The 19,704-nt window shown below is 41.8% G+C and overlaps 1 protein-coding gene across 5 annotated transcripts in view; it reads left to right on the forward strand.

Annotated features, from left to right (window-relative positions):
- Nucleotides 1-19,704, forward strand: part of STAU1 (staufen double-stranded RNA binding protein 1) — a 66,788-nt gene that overhangs the window by 20,560 nt on the left and 26,524 nt on the right. For 3 of the 5 annotated variants that reach the window (XM_075276781.1, XM_075276783.1, XM_075276785.1), the window contains 4 exons: nucleotides 1,639-1,707; nucleotides 2,994-3,150; nucleotides 10,902-11,043; nucleotides 11,120-11,285. In XM_075276781.1, coding sequence (XP_075132882.1) covers nucleotides 1,639-1,707; nucleotides 2,994-3,150; nucleotides 10,902-11,043; nucleotides 11,120-11,285 — 534 coding nt within the window. The remainder of the gene's footprint in view (nucleotides 1-1,638; nucleotides 1,708-2,993; nucleotides 3,151-10,901; nucleotides 11,044-11,119; nucleotides 11,286-19,704) is intronic. The other 2 variants (XM_075276782.1, XM_075276784.1) reach the window with 1 other exon arrangement.

The following is a 19,704-nucleotide window of genomic DNA, read 5'->3' on the forward strand; positions in this document are numbered from 1 at the left end:
GAAGAATGTCAAGGAGAACAGAAAGTTAATTTCATAAAATATATAATGTGTTGCACAGTAGAGAAAAGTGCTTGAGCTACCAATCCTTTCTCTACTTCAGGAGAAGGTGGTATTCCCTGTTCTTTAGGAAGAGATTTCGCAGGAGTTTTATTTCCTTTTCATCCTAGCAGAAGATGACCGCCTCAGTCAGTGGTGCCTTTTTTGTGATGATTTTTTTTATCGATTTCCTCTTCTCCTCAACTATTGACTCAACATCTAGAAGTTCTTTCTGTCTGTGCTAGAATCCTTTAGGTTGGAAGATAAATCTCGAAAAAATCTTTCCTTATACCATCCCAGAAAAAGTCTTTCTGGGGACCACTCCAGAATAATGTACAGACAAGAAAAACACTCTATAATGCAGAAAATGTTGCTCACTTAATCCAATTAAAATCCAAAAAGAGCAATCAAGATATAAGACGTTTAATGATATAAGTTAAAAGTATAAATATACACAAAAATATATATATATATTTTTTTAAAAGTCACACATCTGACATGTTACCTCATAGAAAACAATGGAACAACTCCACAACCACGGAATAGTTTACAGTGGACACGGCGGTCCTAAGTAAGGTAACCAATCACACTTACCCGATTTCAATCCGTGGTGGGAAAATTCCAAAAAAGGCCATTTCATGTGAAAATAGAGTGAAATATAGAGAATAACGACAGTCCCTATAGGATAGTCTTGGGAAGGGACTAAAATCACCCTAAAGCCTAATACAGGGTCACCGCCCTACATAGCCAGTGCCCTGACCGGAACCTCACCCTAATTCAGGGTCCGTCCCTGATTAACCCTTTCCAACAATTTGTATATGCCAAACTAAGAAGGGCTAGTAAAACACACAATAGCATTCAAACAAAATAGCATGACCCGACATGCACGTTTCGTGGTATGCAATGTATATAAATGCACCCACTTATCAGGGTTAAATAGCAATAAAATGTTTTTTTTTTTGCCCTATAAAAGCATATAAGCTTACAGTAGAGATTGTGCCCTCACTCATCCACTTGTATATGTATCGCTCATTAACATACATCCATACAGAGTGTAAATGGATAGTGAAAGGAAGAGATATAGTCAGATATAGACCAAATGACTTGAACAGCCGTCTAAACTCATCCAAGTCCAGAAACACTCCGGAGTGCCAGCAAGTGTGCGTCTCTTCCAGGCAAAACCCTTCTCCAGAAGTTTGAGGTATTGCTTTTTTTTTAGGTGTTGTCAGTTTGAGAATGAGCTCTTTGTGAACATAAAAACAATGGTGTTGCCATTGCTCCAAACTACAATATCTCGACAGACCCACCAAACACTGCAGGATTAGGGTTGCTTGTAATAATCTGCCAGGACATGTTGACGTACTGGGTTCTGGTATCTCCTTTTATCAATGGAAGTAACTTGTGAGACTCTCATCCCCAGATATTGGTTGTTTGAGAATGTGATGAAGGGCAGATCAATCTGCTGTTATAGGAGGGGTGTCAGTATGTCTGCAGAAGGTGGCTGTGAGGTTTATGTTTCTTAGGTGATTAGTGGCCCTGCTAGTGTATTGCAGCTTATCTCTACATTGTAACCTCAGGAGCCTCTTGTCTCCCACTCCCCAGGTCATCCCCCTAGGACGATGGCAGGATTACAGTCTTCTTGAGAGAGTGGGAGAAGATCGCCCAAAACAAGTGGGTATTCAGCTCCTCTTCTTGTTCCTCTGTTCTCTTCTCTTTTGGGCTGTGACTCCCCTCCCCTCTTTCCAAGAATCTGAATGTAGACAAAATCAAGATGCTCCTTTTGGGGCTGTTCTATTAGACGTGACTAATATATGCAGCCAAATACGTGTGCCCCTTCTTATTAGTGATGGCCCACTCTGGCTAGGGTCTCATGGAGAAATAAGAACACGCTGTTATGCTACTGCATCACAGATAATTACAGGGAACATGACCATGTTACAGCCTGCAACCACAAAACCGTAGTCAACAGAAATTCAGCCTTCATGGTCTTCAGTGCAATTGCCTTGACCAATATTTGCAGCTGTCAGATCACCTCATAGGTGGACCCTAAGTAACTGGTTTAGGAATAGTCTTTCTCTGGGTCCAGCAACATGGTCAACTAGCCATACACAAGCATGGGTTTTTCATCAAACTATCACAAAATGAGGGACATAAACAATGAAGATACTAGTCTCCATCCAACCACAATTCATTATGCTGTAAGCCTGGCTTTATTTCCTTTCTCTCTTTTGTCCTTACTAGGCTCCTCTCAACATCAAACTTTCTGAACTCTTCTCACCCTGCTCTTCTTTCAGTCAGACCTCTGTACTTGAATGGTACCACCACACAAACTTCAGCTCTTTACTTCCAACCCCTGCATTTAAGAATCCTCACAGGCTTACCCTATCCATATGAATTGAGTGGCTTGCCATTGTTCCAAGAACTAGAGTTGCAGCCACAGCAATAATCAGTAGCAAAACAAAGGAATATGTAAAGAGATTTGCCAACTTTTTTTTTTTTTTAAACACAGCGGAAATCTTAAAATAAGAAACCCTATTTTCTCACTTGCCAAGGGATTTAGCGAATAGTCTCTGTTAGGGTCCCTGTTCTTTCAATTCAAATGAAGCATCAGTGCTCTGCAGCTGTCATTCTTGTGCACTGGCAGAATGAGACTCTCTGCTGGATCCACTGTTTGTGCTTTAAGATTTCCTATGTGTTAAATGGTGTCTGTGTGTATGATCTATATTTGTATATTATAATGTATATATTTTATTTTGGCCCAGTGGAAGTGTGATGGTGTCCATGAGCTATTTTTGTAGTTATTATCTATATTAAAATCATAGAGTCTTGCAGTTTTCTGACCAGTGACATTACATGTCCTACTGCAGTTCTTCTCCTCATGCCCATTCCCCCTGTTAGTATACCCACTCTCTTTCTTGTTTACTCTTGTGGTGACATTTGCTCATCTCTTTCTGCAGATGTTCACCGTGCAGCTCACTCTTGGGGACCAGTACTGGGAGGCTGAAGGAACAAGTATTAAAAAAGCTCAGCATGCAGCAGCTGCCAAAGCATTGGAGGGGACAAAATATCCAAAGCCTACAGCCCGCTCTTCCCGCAATGAGGGAAAAAATCCAGGTACAACTTTCTAGTGGGTCCTCTGGTATGGGGAATCCCCACTCCCTAAACCCATCACTACTGGGGTGATACAGATAAATTATAAGCTCTCCAGACAAGAACATGACTTCTTTTCCTGGCACCAAATATCTTGCGACCAGTTCTCTTTCATTTGCTTCTGGTATTAGACTTGTTTCTAGATTCTGATATGTATTCTTATTCACTTGTATTTAATTTGAGATTTGCTATATGTCATTGATTTTGGTGACTGTTACTCTGTATCCACTGGCCACAAATATTTTTCGTTGAGCAGAAGCTGTCATGGTCATATCAATGAGATGCAGTAGACGTCAGCCAATTTGTAAACCAATTTCTTGCTTTTGGGGATGATGGCCCACTTGGGGACATTCATGAAACATGGCATATTCAACATCAGTCTTCATATGCCCTGCAACAGCGGAGTGTGCATTTCATTTATGGTGAGGCACTCACCTCTTCATAATTCAGATGCACCCTCCAAAGGACTGTGCACCTGCATACTGAATTTTGCAGCAGTTCTATCTGCATACAAGGCATAAAACATATAAATCTCTAAATTTCAAGACCACATTTTCTAATAAAATTTTATACTTTCATTATTCACAGATTCCTCATTCTCAGCTTGCTATCATGCATGCCGGCAGTTTTGTTCTTCAGGTTGACAGCTAGGCTGTCTTGTTTGAAAGGGATGTAATCCTCATTCGGGTATCTCAGTGTGGTTGCAGGGCTAATTCTTGATTTTTACAGGCTTTGAGCTGACAGCCCCAGTGACCAGTGGGCACCTTTGCGGTGCAATTCATGCAATGGCAGTGTGTTCTTCTAAAAGTCATCACACCAAAGAAATAAAACACCACCCTAATTGGTTTGTGTTTGTGATTGGATTGGATGTGGTACGTGTGCTGTAGGTTCCATAACTTTCGCCCAAAGCATTAACTGATATGCCCCATACAGACCCCCACATGCCAGGCCCCAGGGATTGATAAAGGAGCATGGATTTCATCATTAAATACTGATCTTAGCTCCCTGGATTCCCTACTCCTTCGCTACACTTCAGTGCTGGCACACATAACCTTGTTAGTGCTGGAGCAAGCGAGGGGCAAGGAATTTGGTGAGATAAATAACAATTATGAAATCTGTTCTCATTGTTTGTTCCCATTACCATTGCAATGACCACTTCGATCTGTATTGTGGGCCTGGAGTGGTTGTATTAGGTTAAATACTGGTAAATATATACCACTTATTTGTGTCTTGTCATAGAAGCTGACACTTAAGACATGCAGACATTACTATCTTTAGGAGCTTATTGCCCCAGAATCATGCTCTTGACATCTGTAGCATTTTCTGTTGTAAGAAGCCATACACTGGGCATAAAGGTATACACATTCTCTTGAGTGTGAGGCTCTCCTGCCTAACCCATAAAGATCATTCTGTTTCCCTTTTACATCTGTGACCAGGGTTCCCTGATGAGTAAACCTGTCTAATGTACAGTTTCGATTGCAGACTTTTTCAATTCAAAATTTTTATTGCAGGAGTTTTACAACAAGGTCTGGAAAAGACCAGCAAAAAGACAGAAAAGCCAATAAAGGAAAGCACATGTATTTCGATTGCAAACTTATTTCAGCCTGCTAAGAGATATTTTGCGGAAAAAAAAAAAAGTAATCCAAAATTAGTACTGGACAAAACTTATAGAATGCTTTACATCGCATAACAAGCTTCCTTACAGAAGGAATGACATAAGATGTGCCCCAGGAATGGTAGCATTTTAATGGTTTCCCAAATTTGAAGTCACTATCTCAGACAGAGAGACTCTCCTGCCCTGAGCCTAGTGGTCACTCTGCTGAGCCCTCAGTCTAAGGTATGTTCACTTGGAAATGGAGGAGGAATTTGAGGTGGACATCCACCTCAAATGCCTAGTCTCCGATTAATAAGCTGAATCAGCAACTGAATCTGCAGTAAGGTTGAGCAAGTCACTTATCTTCTTATTCATATCCTTGGGGGACATGGCACTATGTGCCCTGGCCACTAGGAGGCTGACACTAGAAAATTAATGAAAATATGTCAGTTCTGCCCTCTCCTCCATCCCTTTGGTGATTATTTTAGCCTATTGTCTGTAGGAGGCAGACATGACCTGTGCTTTTTATCTTTATTTCTGTTCTCATACAGGTGTAGACGGCTCATCAGCAATTTATGCCAAATTTATGGACCCCTCTGTGGGCGCTGCGTTCAGGTGTATGAGGATGGGTGTATCGTTTCCTTTTCCTGATCAGTGTGTCTCCAGTTGGTCCAAGCCTTCCATGGTGGACTCCTCCATTGCTTGGCTGCCTGAGGCCACTACTCTACCTCAGGCAGACTCTGTCCTCCTCAGTTATCCCTTGGACAATAAAGATGAACTCACACTCCTGGACAGCCTTTGTGGCAGCCAGTGGCATTGCCTAAGCCACAAAGTACCAGAAGGGCCTTCCCCTTGGAGCTCCCCTCCTTTTCCAGAACAACTAATTGCTCATTTCTCAGGTCCTGCATGCCTCAAAGTACCTCTGCATTGCCTCTCTGGAGACAGTTCATCCACCAGCCAAAACGGCAGCCAGTGCTGTGCCATCTGCCGTACAATTTAGATTTGGTCATGGAATGCTAAATTCACCTCTAAAAAAGGCTATTGTCGCCCTTCCCTTCTCCAGGGCCTTTAGAAGCTAATCTTTGAGACTGCCAGAAAAAGCCTGCCCAAGCCACCTCTCACTCCAGAGGTCTTTCTGAGGCTCCTGGTCGAAGAATCCCTCTTTCAAAGCCAGACCCAGATGGCTGTATCGCCTCTAGTCCTCTAAGCCATTCTCTGCCTGAAATATCCTACCCCAACACTACTGGGGGTTTCTCAAGTGGAGAGTTGGATGTTCTCCTTCTAGGGAGACCTGGCTTGTCACCATCAACAATACCTGGGTCCAAGAGGTGCTATCGATCGGTTACTCTGTTCTCCTCCCTTCCTCTCTGAACTTTTGTCTTCCTTCAGGCGATCCCTCGCCCTCTGTCCCCAGTGCTTCATAGTTTCCATGCCCACGTCAGAGTATTTCCAGGGCTCTTACTTCAACCTCCTTATCGTCCACAAAAATAACGTCCCTTCAACCCATTTTGGACTTTAAGAGGTACAATCAATTTTTCTGCGTCTGCAGGTTCTTGGGGTTACCACTGTTGGTGGTGGTGTCTCTGGAGTCCAGCGAATACTCTCCTCTATTGATATTCACACCTACCTCCACATTCTCATGACCAGTATCAGCAGCAGTTCCTCTGCTTTGTGTTGCGTTTTTGTAATTTTCTGTTTGTGTTTTCCTTTGTGTTCAACACCAAGCAACTGGCCAACCAACAAGGAAACCCAACCCCCAATGCTCCCCTTTCCCCTCAATTTTTACCAGAGACATGACCAAAGTCATGACGTGCCAAATGGTGATTCTCCGCACTCAAGGAGTTGCCGTGACCAACCTTTGGATCACCATGGATCTCCTCATCAGTTCTGCTGGCGTATCATCCTGGACAACTCCTGCCTCATGCTTTCCCAGCGCAATTCCCTGTCCTCTACACTCAGTAAGGCAAAGTTCTTCTTCCATAGTTTTAAGATCTGTTTATTACAGCCCATGGTGACTGTCCACGTAGTGGCCAGGTCTATAATGGCTCTATGTCCCTCAACGAATAATTGAGAAAGGAATTTTATATTGAGTACAAAAATCCAATTTTTCTGTCATACATTGAGATCTTCCTTGAATATAATGGGAAAAAAACAAAAACTCCTCAATAGCAATGTCCCATAAGTGCCATAAAGATACACTAAACCAAATAAATGTTTGAGACATATGGGACATCTGAATATCAAAAAATACACCATTTATACCTAAGTAAAGGGTTGAGAATAAGTGCCCAGCCATGCATATTAAACAGATGCTAAATAATCACATGTACTGAAGCTATCATGATGATAAAGGCTACAATGATACACTACTGAAATAATAACACTTTGTTTTAATGATGTTATTTTCTGATTATTTAGATCTGAAAAGAATATTAAACGTTAATTTCAAACTCAGAAACTTTGCTTTTGTTACCAGGACATCAATATTTTAAAATCGTATATTTATATGTCTAGATGTTGGTGAGATATTCTAGACTGTTCTGAAAACTTCTAACATCCACATCATTCAAGCCATGTATGGACGTCGGTAGAATATTCTAGACGTCTGCCTGTTCACTATATAAGCACATCTGCTGGACAGTAGTACTTACGCTAGGTTCACACTAGCATTCGGCTGTCCATTCTCAGGTTTCCGTCTTCTGCATGTATCTAGAAAGCAAACACACTTTTAAGTTTAATATCTCGACTCTTACAGTACTGTATAATGACATTATTTTTCTATGACATTTTGTTATTGTATATGAAGCTAGACAGCTGAATATAGTCGTTATTGTTACTAATATCAGACATTTTTATTGTTTTCGATGCCCTGGTCATAAAAACAAAGTTGAATAATAATTTGTATTTTTTGTGATGCCAACCTATGCACTGTTAGGAAATAAAATCTGATGAACAAGGACAAAAACTCTGTTACTTAGTGTAATTGATAGTCCAATGACATGATAAAGCAGCTAGATATCAACTGCAATACAGCTAATGCATATATCAAAGATGTCAGCTACAAAAACAATATTCAAAGTGTCATTCCTGGAGCCCCAACGCTCGTTTCGTCAATACAATGGCTTCATGAGGAGCACCATTCTCTCCCTATGTGTCTGTGGGACTTCACGTTATGTTTTCATGGCATCTGGCATGTGCGAATATATTTCCTTACATCTTTGTTCTTAAGACTTTTATACTCCTGTGTATTTATTTATCTTGGGGCACTTATTTGTGGAGCTCTAAAGAGACATCTTTGAGACATCTGAAGAGACATCTGAAGAATGACAAAGGAGAAACAGTTAACATGGTGGAACAGCAGGTGGAGCTACTAAATTCATATTTTGTATCCGTCTTCTCCCAAGAAACTAATGGAAATATCGACATTAATGGTGATGGAGATGAGGGGAAAGAGGACTCCAAGCTGACTATAAGCGAAGGTCTGGTAAGAGAGCACTTAGCCAAGTTACAGGAAACCAAGTCCCCAGGACCAGATGATTTACACCCTAGAGTCCTGAAAGAGATAGCAGAGGAAATAACAGAACCCCTTGCTATAATCTTCGGTAAGTCATGGGAAACAGGAGTGGTCCCTTTAGATTGGAAAAGGGCAAATGTTGTCCCCATCTACAAAAAGGGGAAAAGGGACGATCCAGGAAATTACAGGCCGGTAAGTCTGACCTCGATAGCAGGAAAAATCTTTGAGCAAATTGTCAAGGAACATTTACTTCGGTACCTGGATGGGAAGGCATTAATTAACCAGAGCCAGCACGGCTTTATGACCAATAAATCTTGTCAGACTAACCTGATTTCCTTCTACAACAAAATCACTGAATGGTTGGACCAAGGGAATGCCGTGGACATAGTATATCTTGACTTCAGTAAGGCATTTGATAAAGTATCACATAACCTTCTTATTGAAAAAATGATTAAGTATGGCTTTGACAAAAAATCAGTTAGGTGGATTCACAACTGGCTTAATGATCGGGCACAACGAGTAATACTAAATGGCTACACATCCAACTGGAAGAAAGTCAAAAGCGGGGTGCCGCAGGGCTCTGTTCTGGGCCCAGTACTTTTTAATATCTTTATAAATGATCTGGACGATGGAATTATTGGGGAACTCATAAAATTTGCAGATGATACGAAGATAGGAGGAATAGCCAACACTAGAGAGGAGAGAGAGTATATTCAAAAGGACTTAGACACACTGGAACAATGGGCTGAGGCGAACAAAATGGTATTTAACAGGGACAAATGCAAAGTTCTACATCTGGGTAACAGAAATGTAAAAAACATATATAGTATGGGAGGAATAGAACTAAGTGATAGCATAGGGGAAAAGGACTTGGGCATAATAGTAGATCACAAATTCAACATGAGCCAACAGTGCGGTGCTGCTGCAAAAAAGGCTAATAAAATTCTGGGATGTATTAAGACAAGCATTGAATCTAGATCAAGAGAGGTCATTATTCCGCTGTACTCTTCCCTGGTCAGACCACACCTGGAATACTGTGTACAGTTCTGGGCGCCTCAATTCAAGAAAGACATCGATATATTGGAGCAAGTCCAGAGAAGAGCAACCAAAATGGTGGGAGGTCTGCAAACCATGTCCTATGAGGAGCGGCTAAAAGAACTGGGATTGTTTAGTTTGCAGAAGAGAAGGCTGAGGGGAGATTTAATAGCAGTCTACAAATATCTGAAAGGTAGTCACAGTGCAGAGGGATCTCCCCTATTCTCATTAGCACAAGGAAGTACAAGAAGCAATGGGATGAAACTAAAGGGAAAGAGATACAGATTAGACATTAGGAAAAACTTTCTGACAGTGAGGGTAGTGAGAGAGTGGAATAGGCTGCCACGGGAGGTGGTGGGCGCTCCATCAATGGAAATCTTCAAGCGGAATCTGGATAAACATATAGCTGGGATGATTTAGGAAAACCTGCACTTGCAGGGGGTTGGACCCGATGGCCCTTGAGGTCCCTTCCATCTCTACCATAAGAAAGAAAGAAAGATATATGCATTAGTTGTATTGCAGTTTGTATCTAGCTTCTTTATCGTGTTATTGGATTATTGTTGTTATTATTAATATATTTGAGCAGTGTTCATTGTAGCCTTTACTATCATGATATCTTCAGTACCTATTTATCATCTGTTTAATATGTATGGGTGGGCATTTATTCTCAGCCCTTTACTTTGGTCTAAATGGTGCATTTTTTGATATTAGATGTCCCATCTGTGAGTACGTTAGTGGCCGACCATATTTACTTTGTCAGTCTATATATGTACTGTATATTATATATGTATATATAGTGTATACTAGGTGGTAAATGTCTATTTTTACCCTCCCTAACGTCCCTATCTCTACACTGGTACTATAGAAACTGGAGGCAAAGTCCCTATTCAATGAGTATTACAAAGAAACAGGTTGCTAATAGTTGAACACCCAAAATATGGACCACTATATTAACCTGAACAAAGTAAAGCAAAGAAAGAGTGTCTCTCACGCTGGAGGGCTCATCACGTCCATGCGTTACAGTAAAAGCCCGTTAATATCAATGTAATGCTAAATTTGTACAGTGGTGGCGCTTCAGGGAAATCATACACTTACACTCAGCTTCCTCCACAGATTCCAACTGATCTCTCTTATTCTAACAAGGACAAGTGTTCTTAATTCCTGTAGGTCCATGTTATATCTTAACTTTTCTTATATATCCATTTATAGATGAACTAGTATATGCCCGCAGCTTCATCTGCAAGTTGGTGTTGGCGCTGAGCCACTTATATTTAGCCAATTGCTGTTTTGGATGATCTACCTTCTCCCGCGTCGCAGCATATGCGCAGCATTACTCAGTTGTATGTACATCTCTGCATATGGAGAGCATACTGAGCTGTGCTACAGCACTGCTTAAGCTCTGCTACATCTGGCCATTTGGATTACGGGGGTGTTCTTATGTCAGTGTGTGAGCAGCTTCTGTGTTATAAAGGGCTGAATGAATGTTGCTGAAATTTTTTTCATGATCTAAAGGAAAATGAGAGATGTTGATTTTTGTTGGTGATATTTTTTTTTTTTTTTTTTTTTCCACAGACAGTATAACTCCTACTGTGGAACTGAATGCACTATGTATGAAGCTGGGCCGGAAACCAATCTACAAACCCCTGGATCCTTACACAGGCATTCGCTCCTCCTACAACTACAATGTGCCCAGAGGAGGTGGCTACCCTCCACGGTGTGTACGCAGTGGTGTAGTCCAGGTATGGGCGGGTAGATGTCTTGTTATTGATCATTGTCTCCTGATTCTTCAGGTACTTCTACCCATTTCCGGTAACCCCCATACTCTACCAGGTAGAATTGTCTATCGGTGGACAACAGTTTCATGGCAAAGGTCGGACACGCCAGGCAGCCAAGCATGATGCAGCAGCAAAAGCTCTGAAGAGCCTCCAACATGAGCCCCTCCCTAGTAAACCCCAGGTATTTTGGTAAAGTGCTAGGATTGGATTTTTACTGTCTGTATGGGCTCCAGGAGTGACCCATTGAATATTGTTTTTGTAGCTGACAGTAACGCATGCAATTCAGAGATTAGACTGTTTATTGCACTGAATCTCCTGACTATGGAAGATGAGTCTAAGCTGTCAGACAATTAATTCTTATTGTGAAGTTGATGACAAGAGGGATACCTGGGAAGATAGAGACACTGAACTTAAATGTGTTCAGCTTAGGTCTCGCTATACAGAGATCTGGACTTCTCTGCAAAGAGAATAATTAAACCCCTTTTATAAATTGGCAGAGAGAGGAAAAGAGAGAATCTGTCTGAGTGATAGGGTACTATAAACCCAGGATGGCGAACCCATTGCACGCGTGCCAGAGAGGCCAGGCAGACCCCTCTTTGCTGGCATGCATGGCGTCGCCATGATCGCTCACCAACAGGGAATCCAGTACAGGACTCCTTGTTGGTGAGCGATCACTGCTTTCAGCTGTATGTCCAGGCCGTGGTCCACACGACCATGGACTACACTGACTGCAGAGTGTGACCTCTGCATTGACGCAGTCGTCAGCGCCTGCAGTCACAAGAAGTATGACACCCAGCTGCTCTTCATGGGACTTTAGGGAAGTATAATATTGTGTGTGTGTGTGTGTATGTATGTATATATGTGCATAAGATTGTGGGTGGGGACCCATTGTGGAGTTTATAACACTGTGTGGGGGGACATACTGTGGAGCATATTATACTGTGCGGAGGTGCTATTGTGGCACATATACTGTGTGGGGGTGCTACTGTGGCACATATAATGCTTTGTGTGTGTGGGGCTACTATGGAACATATAATACTGTGTAGGGGTTAGGGGCTACTGTGGAGCATATAATACTGTGTGGGGGCCCAAAGTGGTGCATATAGTACTGTGTGGGGAGCCTATTGTTGGGCATATAATACTGTCTGGGGACCACTGTCAGGCATATTGTGCTGTGTGGAGGCTCCTTCACTATTTTTATTGCGCAGTATCTGTTTTATAGCAGACGTGATATTAGTACAGACTGTAATAACATTGCATGGTCACTATAAGACAGATCTTGTGTGATGTAAATGGTGAGCATTAATTGTTAAAAAATACCAAATGCAAAGACCTTTACCTTTTTAGTACAAAGTTGTTTGTATTATTGAAAGCTCTGTAAAGCCCCGTTCACACAACTGTAATCTGTGGTTCCGTAACGGTATTTATTTTAAATTGCCGTTTTGGCACTTTGTAATAATTTAGTGGGTTTTGAGTGGCAGTTTGGGCACTCGGTCTCTAAAAGGTTCACCATCGCTGCTATAAACTAAACTTACGTGCAATGTAGGTGTTTCTGACCAGGTGCTTCAGTTGTACCTGGTGAAGTGCAAGACCAGAGCCTTTTTTATAAGCAGGTAGCAATTTATTTTAACAAGACTGCTACTTATAATGCTTATGTTGAGTATAAAAGCCCACAGACTGTTAACCTTCATAAAGTTTCAGGACTACGTCATTCAAAGCCTCCTGCACCTGAATAAACCTATCAGTCAAAGGAAGTGCACAGGCTGACAGAACGGCATTTTATTGACTGCTATTAGTATGAAAACATACTTTCAAAAATCTGCCTGATTTGTATCAAGCATTGGAGGAGTGCTAACCAATTTTATTGTGCCATTTGCCCATCACAACCTAGCCTTTTTGTATACCCCTGTTTTCAGATCTACCCTACAGTTCTGAAAGGGATTCTGTTATTAGAATCCCTTTTTTCAGTACTACCAAGCCTGAATAGCCTTAAGAAACTTTAGAATTCTTCTCCGCGCCGCTGTTCCTTCAGAAGGGGTCTACAATGTCTATAAAATCTATTATACAAGTGTCCCCTGTATAAATATTTACACATTGCAAATCAGGGGACTGTATCACTACACACAGAAATAGTGTGACTTCCACTACAGTTGGTGAACATGATTTTGGAGCAAGGAGTATCTTTCTCACTGGCTAATGAACAACTTCTTGTAGCCAAGTGAAGTGACAGGAGTTGTACACAGTTGTGCTTTTAAGCAAAATTCTTGTTTAGGCAGCTCTATATGAATTTTGGACCCCAATGCCAACAATTGTGCCTTGAAAGCTATAGACTACTCACTTCCCTTTGTGCCCTACCATGGGTCTAGACATAGGACTAGGGCCAAAAATGGAGATATTTAACACAGGTGAAACAGGTTGCTATATTGTGGGATGTGTTTCTTAATTTTTATGTATGTTGAACAAAAAAGCCTTCTTTAACCCCTCATTTTTCAAATCTGACATATCACTTTAGTTATCAAAGCGATTCTGAGATTGTTTTATTGTGACACATGGGTCATTCTATGTCAAGTGAACCAATGATTTTTACCTCTATTTTTAATTCTTTTGAGATTTTGTTATTTGGTAGTAGTATGTCAGAAAATGCAAAATGTGAAGAAAAAAAAATTCTAGAAATTTTTTTTTTTGATTTTTAATTGATTTTCAAAGTTCAGAAAAAGTCTGAATTTCTGTGTTGCCTGCCTTTACATTTCTCCTCATAGCTCAGGCTAGAAAAAAAAGATATAGAAACAGAATAAAAACCATTCTACTCAGAACTGTCCAGGCTTTCACCAGATATGTCACAAGAGTATTTTTGTTAATATTTTACCCATGCGAACGCAAACGCAAAATTTTAAAACGCATTTCCAAAAGAAAATAAAACGTTCAATTTAAAAATTTCCAAAAATGCACATGTGCCTGCTATTCTCCTAGCCACATCTGTACCAAAATTCAAGTTGGGATCGCGATGGGATCATATTTTAAAGTATAATTATTACAGTGTCAATTCAAAAAATTTGAATTCACATCTGTTCAGCATGTGGTCTAAAAGTGTGGGTTCTGTATTTACCAAATAATCCATGATTTTTAGATATTACTGTATTATTTTATTATATTACAGCTTAGGGGGCATTCACACTACCGTTGGTGTCCGCTCAGAGGTGTCCATGGTTATTGTCCATACAAGATTGTAGCAACAGACACTAGCTGGTCCTTTTGCAATTTCTATTCATTTCAGTGGGATTTTATCTAGTGTCCTTTAGTTTCCCTTTGTGTCCTTTTACAACCATGTCCATTTTTTCAAGCGGACAAAAAAATCCTACATGCAGGACTTTTCTGTCCATTCGAAAAAATGGGCAGTAAGTGTCTTTTTTTTAAATTTTTTTCTTTACCATGGCCAACGTACATATAACGGACACTAACTGATAGCCATCAGTTATCTGTCCGTTTGTGTTCGTTATGATAGGTGTTCGTTTTTGGGGAGGTTTTTAACAAACACCAACGGTAGTGTGAACCCTACCTTAGAAGCAGGAGAGGATAGAGGAGAAAGCTTTGTTAGGGCTCAACCTGAGAATGAACAGTGAATACACAGCAGATGACAGGCCAGCAACTCTGTCAGTAAGGGATCGTTCACATCTGCGCCCCGGTCTCTGTTATGCAGGTTTCCGTTTCCTGCCCAAAACTGCACAGGAAACGGAAACCTGCGGGCATTTTTCAAAGCCATTCAAATGAATGGGTTTGGAATGTGTCCAGCCGTGAGTGCCGGTGATCGTTTTGTGCTCTCCGCGGCGAAACCGTTTTTTTTTTCAACCAGACACAGTCGGACATACAGGACTTTGTTCCCGGTTTTAAAAAAAACGGTTTCGCCACGGAGAGCACAAAACGCTCACCGGCTCTCACGGCCAAACACGGTCTGTCGTGTTTCTGTCTTCTTTCGGCAGAAGACGAAAACCTGATAACGCAAATCAACGTGAACCCAGCTTCATGTGAAGTATCTGTCCACCACAGAGTCAGGAAGTAAGACAGAGCTTTAGAACTTTCATGTCGAACTTTCATGTCTAATTACGAAGAGGAGGAGAGTTTGTTAAAACATTGGATACGTGAAGTAGAACCCGTCAAAGGGACTCAGCAATACCACATTTTCATTCCATGTAGTGAAACAGAACTAAAAACAAGGATTTTTTCATTCAGCAATGACAGTGAAGTCCATGAAGTGGTAGAAGGCAGCACAAGATTGGCAATGGATGACATAACTAGTTATGTGACCTGTGAATATGATCTTCGCTGATGGCTGGCTACTGTACTCTCCAAAGATTGTGAAAATGAAGATGTAGAATTGACGTTTTTTTGCATCCTTCTGGTCCAGCACCATCCTTTGTGTATCCAAGAAAACCAGACATTTTAAAACTTAACAAAAATCAGATATTAAAGGGATTCAATCATTAAAATGACATTTTTTTCTCCCTTCTTCCGGGGCTGGCTTCAAACTTCTGGGCATAAAAGGGGCCACACGGTGGCTCAGTAGTTAGCACTGCAGCCTTGCAGCGCTGGAGTCCTGGTGTTCAAATCCTGCCACGGGCAAAAAACCATCTGCAAGGAGTTTGTATGTTCTCCCCGTGTTTGCATGGATTTCCATCCCATATTCCAAAAAAATACATACTGATAGGGAAAAATGTACATTGTGAGCTCTATGTGGGGCTCACAATCTACATTAAAAGAAAAAAAAACAAACAAAAAACAACTTCTGGGCATGCGCAGTCGGCTCTGCTGTCTGGCCTCGGGCAGAGCCGACTGTGCATGCCTGCGGCAATTTTCCTGTGGCTGCTTGCACAGTAAACTGGTGTAAGTGGCTATTTTCATGTGGCTGATTACACAGTAAGCTGGGGTAAGCGGCCACAAGAAAATGGCCACTGGCATGCGCAGTTGGCTTTGCCTGAGTCCCAACGGCAGAGCCGATTGCGCATGCCCAGAAGTGTGAAACCAGCGCTGGAAGAAGACGAGGGAGAGGCCGTTCGAGGCGAAGATGGAGACGGCGCTGGAGAGTTCTCGCGCAGCATTGGGGACACCCCCAGTGCTGTTTGAGTGCTGAGGACCGCCCCCAGTGCTGTGAGAGAACGGATTTGCATACAGAAGAAAACCGGGATTTCTACTGAACGGCAAAGACATCTAAAGGTAGGAGAAGAATAGCTTTTCTTAAGGAGAAAAAAATGTTAGGGAGAAAAAAAATGTCATTTTAATGATTGAATCCCTTTAACTCAGGTGGAGCCGAACACTATGACAGGCCAGACACACTCTTTGACACATTGCTAGTAAGTGCTTATGGACAAGATTACATTTCACTCATTAGAAGGGACAAATTGATGATAAAAGGCCAGTAGTTTAAAAACGCCCTATTAAGTGTTTGATTACCGGTAGTTCATATTTTATAGAATGAGGATTTAACTAGAGATGAACGAACACCGTTCGATCGAATAGATATTTGATCGAATATCAGGCCGTTCGAGGTATTCGATTACAATCGAATACCACGAGGCAAACGCAGTAAAAATTCGTATCCCCCTCCCATCTTCCCTGGCACGTTTTTTGTACCAATAACTGCACAGGGGAGGTGGGACAGAGCTGAGTGTGCAGCATGGTCCAACGTGCACTTAGCTCTGCTGCATCTGATGTAGCAGTGCTGAGTCAGCGTTGAACCATGGTGCACACTCAGCTCTGCTGCATCTCTGTGTGTACTGAGCTCTGCCGCTTTGCTGTGTAGCAGTGCTGTGTCAGCACTGCTACATCTGAGATTGGACCACAATAGAAACTGCTGTGGAGGAATCTTAGACTCCGCGTCCTCTGGCAGAACCAGCATTGATTGGCCGAATGTTGTATACTGGCCAATCAACGCTGGTCAATGCATTCCTGTGGGAAAAAGTCAGCTCGCGCATATCGCAAGCTGACGGCGATCCCGACGTAATACAGTGACTTGGGCATGTTAGATGCCCCCAGACATATTTCCTCTGCTGTCCCAGTTGCATTCCAGGGTGTTGGCATCATTTCCTGCGGTGTCATAGTGGACTTGGTGACTCTCCTGAGTTGAATGGTGGGATCCCCTAAAACGAAGTATTTTCCCCCATAGACTATAATGGGGTTCATATAATTAGGATGAGACTGTACTTGAGGATATGGTCACCTTTTTTCTTTTGGTTTGAAAATGCTGATCAAGTTGTATGGGATTTGGTTTTTTATGTTTCTTAATTGTTGCATACAAATGTTGAATTCAGCAAGTTGTAATTTGAAAAGAAAAAAGGAAGAAGTTCACACATACCTAAAATCAGATGATTCAAGGCTTAAAAAAAAAAAGTGATCCCAATTTGGTCCCAAGTTTAAACCCTATACAAGTATAACCAAGAACACAAGTAACACATGCATTTTTTCACAATTTTAAAACATCACAATTGCGCATCGAAATTTTGAATTTGATTTCTCCAAAACAAAATATCAAGAAACATAGTCTTGTGACATATCAAATGAAAGCCGGTACCGTTCTGAGAAAAATGATGCCTCTCCCACCTATATATCTTAATTCTAGTCCGAGATATGATAAAAAATGTAAAGCCATACCAGGCCAAAATTTGCACTTTTTCAAAACTTTAGAAGTCTGTAAAAAATTAACTGATGAAAAAAAATTCAAAACTTTTAATTTGTCATTAACTTAAGTTGTACTTAAGGCCCCATAGGACAATACACAGTGCTAAAGTGCGGGAACGAATCACTGTTCTTCCCGCAGTGCTTTGAACAGAAAGTTCAAAGAGTTTTCCTCCGCAGACTTACGGTTACCATATCTATGGGAAAGTCGCCGGTGTTTCCGTAGATATAATTGATATGCTGCGATTTCCAAAAGCGTGCCAGTTTTGGAATTCCCAGCATGTCTGTGCTGCGGTTTTAAATGCAAAGTGGGCATGGGATTCGCATGAATTCTGTCCACTTTGCAGATAGTGTAAAATGCTGCGTTTTTTTCTCGTGGCATTTCCGGCCCATGGGGCCCCGACCTTACATTGATTTTATTTTATAGAAATGGTTGCGCAACAGAGTTTGGAAGGTAAATCTGTGGTGAGTACATCACAGTAAAAGGAGGTGATATACCAGGGAAAATAAGCTATAAAATTAATAAAACATGGATTAGTGGTACAATCTGAACCACTTCTTTATGCACAGGCCGGGTTTTTCAGGGCAGGTGTCACAATGATTGATGGACTTGATTGAATGTATTGCCTTTGTACAATATGGGCACGTTCAATTCCAGAAGTACAAGGACCCGACCTTTCCTTTCCTGGTTCCCAAATATCAGGGTCCTGATAACTTCCTCCTGAAACTCAGGAAATCTTCCTTTCCATCTACAGGCGGAAGATGGAACTACAGATGGGGGAAGGTATAATCTCAAAAGTGTGGGACAGAAGACTGGTCCTCAGAAGGTGACAGGAAGTGGCTTAAGGAGCTTAATCTATTCAATAGATTTGACTCCAAACCAACTGTCCCTTCACCAGCATGTCAGTCAACCCCCCTCCCCTCACACACCAAGATCCAACCCCCATTGACCTGCAGTCAACTGCAATCTGACTATCTGATCTTCAAGGAGTCTCAAGTGTGTAGGGAAATCAAGAGGATTAAAGCAGATGGTTTAAGCGCAAGGATTCTTAAAATGTGCAGTGACCAGCTGTGTGGCGTTATTACGCACATGTACAATATGAGTCTGATGCTGGGAGTGTTACCTCAACTGTGGAAAACATCTTGTGTGGTACCAGTGCCAAAGACACCCATCCCGATGGGCTACAATGACTACCGACCTGTAGCACTGACATCCCACCTGATGAAGGTCCTAGAGCAGTGGCTCTTAACCTTGTTTGAGATACCGAACCCACCAGTTTCATATGCACATTCACCGAACCCTCCTTTAGTGATAAATCAAATACGATTTATTTCCAAATTCAAGACATAGGTATATGTTTGGTTGTTTTTTTTTTGTTTTGTTTTTTTTTTTTTTACTGGTATACAAAATGAACCATGCATATGGCCCTAGGGTTCAATCGAATCCTGGTTAAGAACCACTGTCCTAGAGAGACTGGTCCTGGCACACCTACGCCCCCTAGTGAGCTCCGCTCTGGACCCCCTACAGTTTGCCTATCGGCCGGGCATTGGGGTAGATGACTCCATCATCCACCTTCTTCACAGAGCTCTCTCTCACCTGGAGAAACCCGGGAACACTGTGAGGATACTGTTCTTTGATTACTCCAGTGCGTTCAACACCATTCAGCCAGGGCTATTGAGGGAGAAGCTGAACTTTGGTGGTGTGGACCATCACCTGTCCAACTGGATACTAGACTACCTCACAAACTGCCCTCAGTACGTGAGAGCTCAGGACTGTGTGTCTGACACTGTGATCTGTAGTACGGGGGCACCACAAGGTACAGTTCTTGCCCCATTTCTCATCACACTGTACACTGCTGACTTTAGGCACAACTCATCCAGCTGTTACTTACAGAATTACTCCGATGACTGCAATAGTAGGCCTTATCACTGGC

Source organism: Leptodactylus fuscus, chromosome 6 (assembly GCF_031893055.1).
Source record: "Leptodactylus fuscus isolate aLepFus1 chromosome 6, aLepFus1.hap2, whole genome shotgun sequence".
NCBI lineage: Eukaryota > Metazoa > Chordata > Amphibia > Anura > Leptodactylidae > Leptodactylus > Leptodactylus fuscus.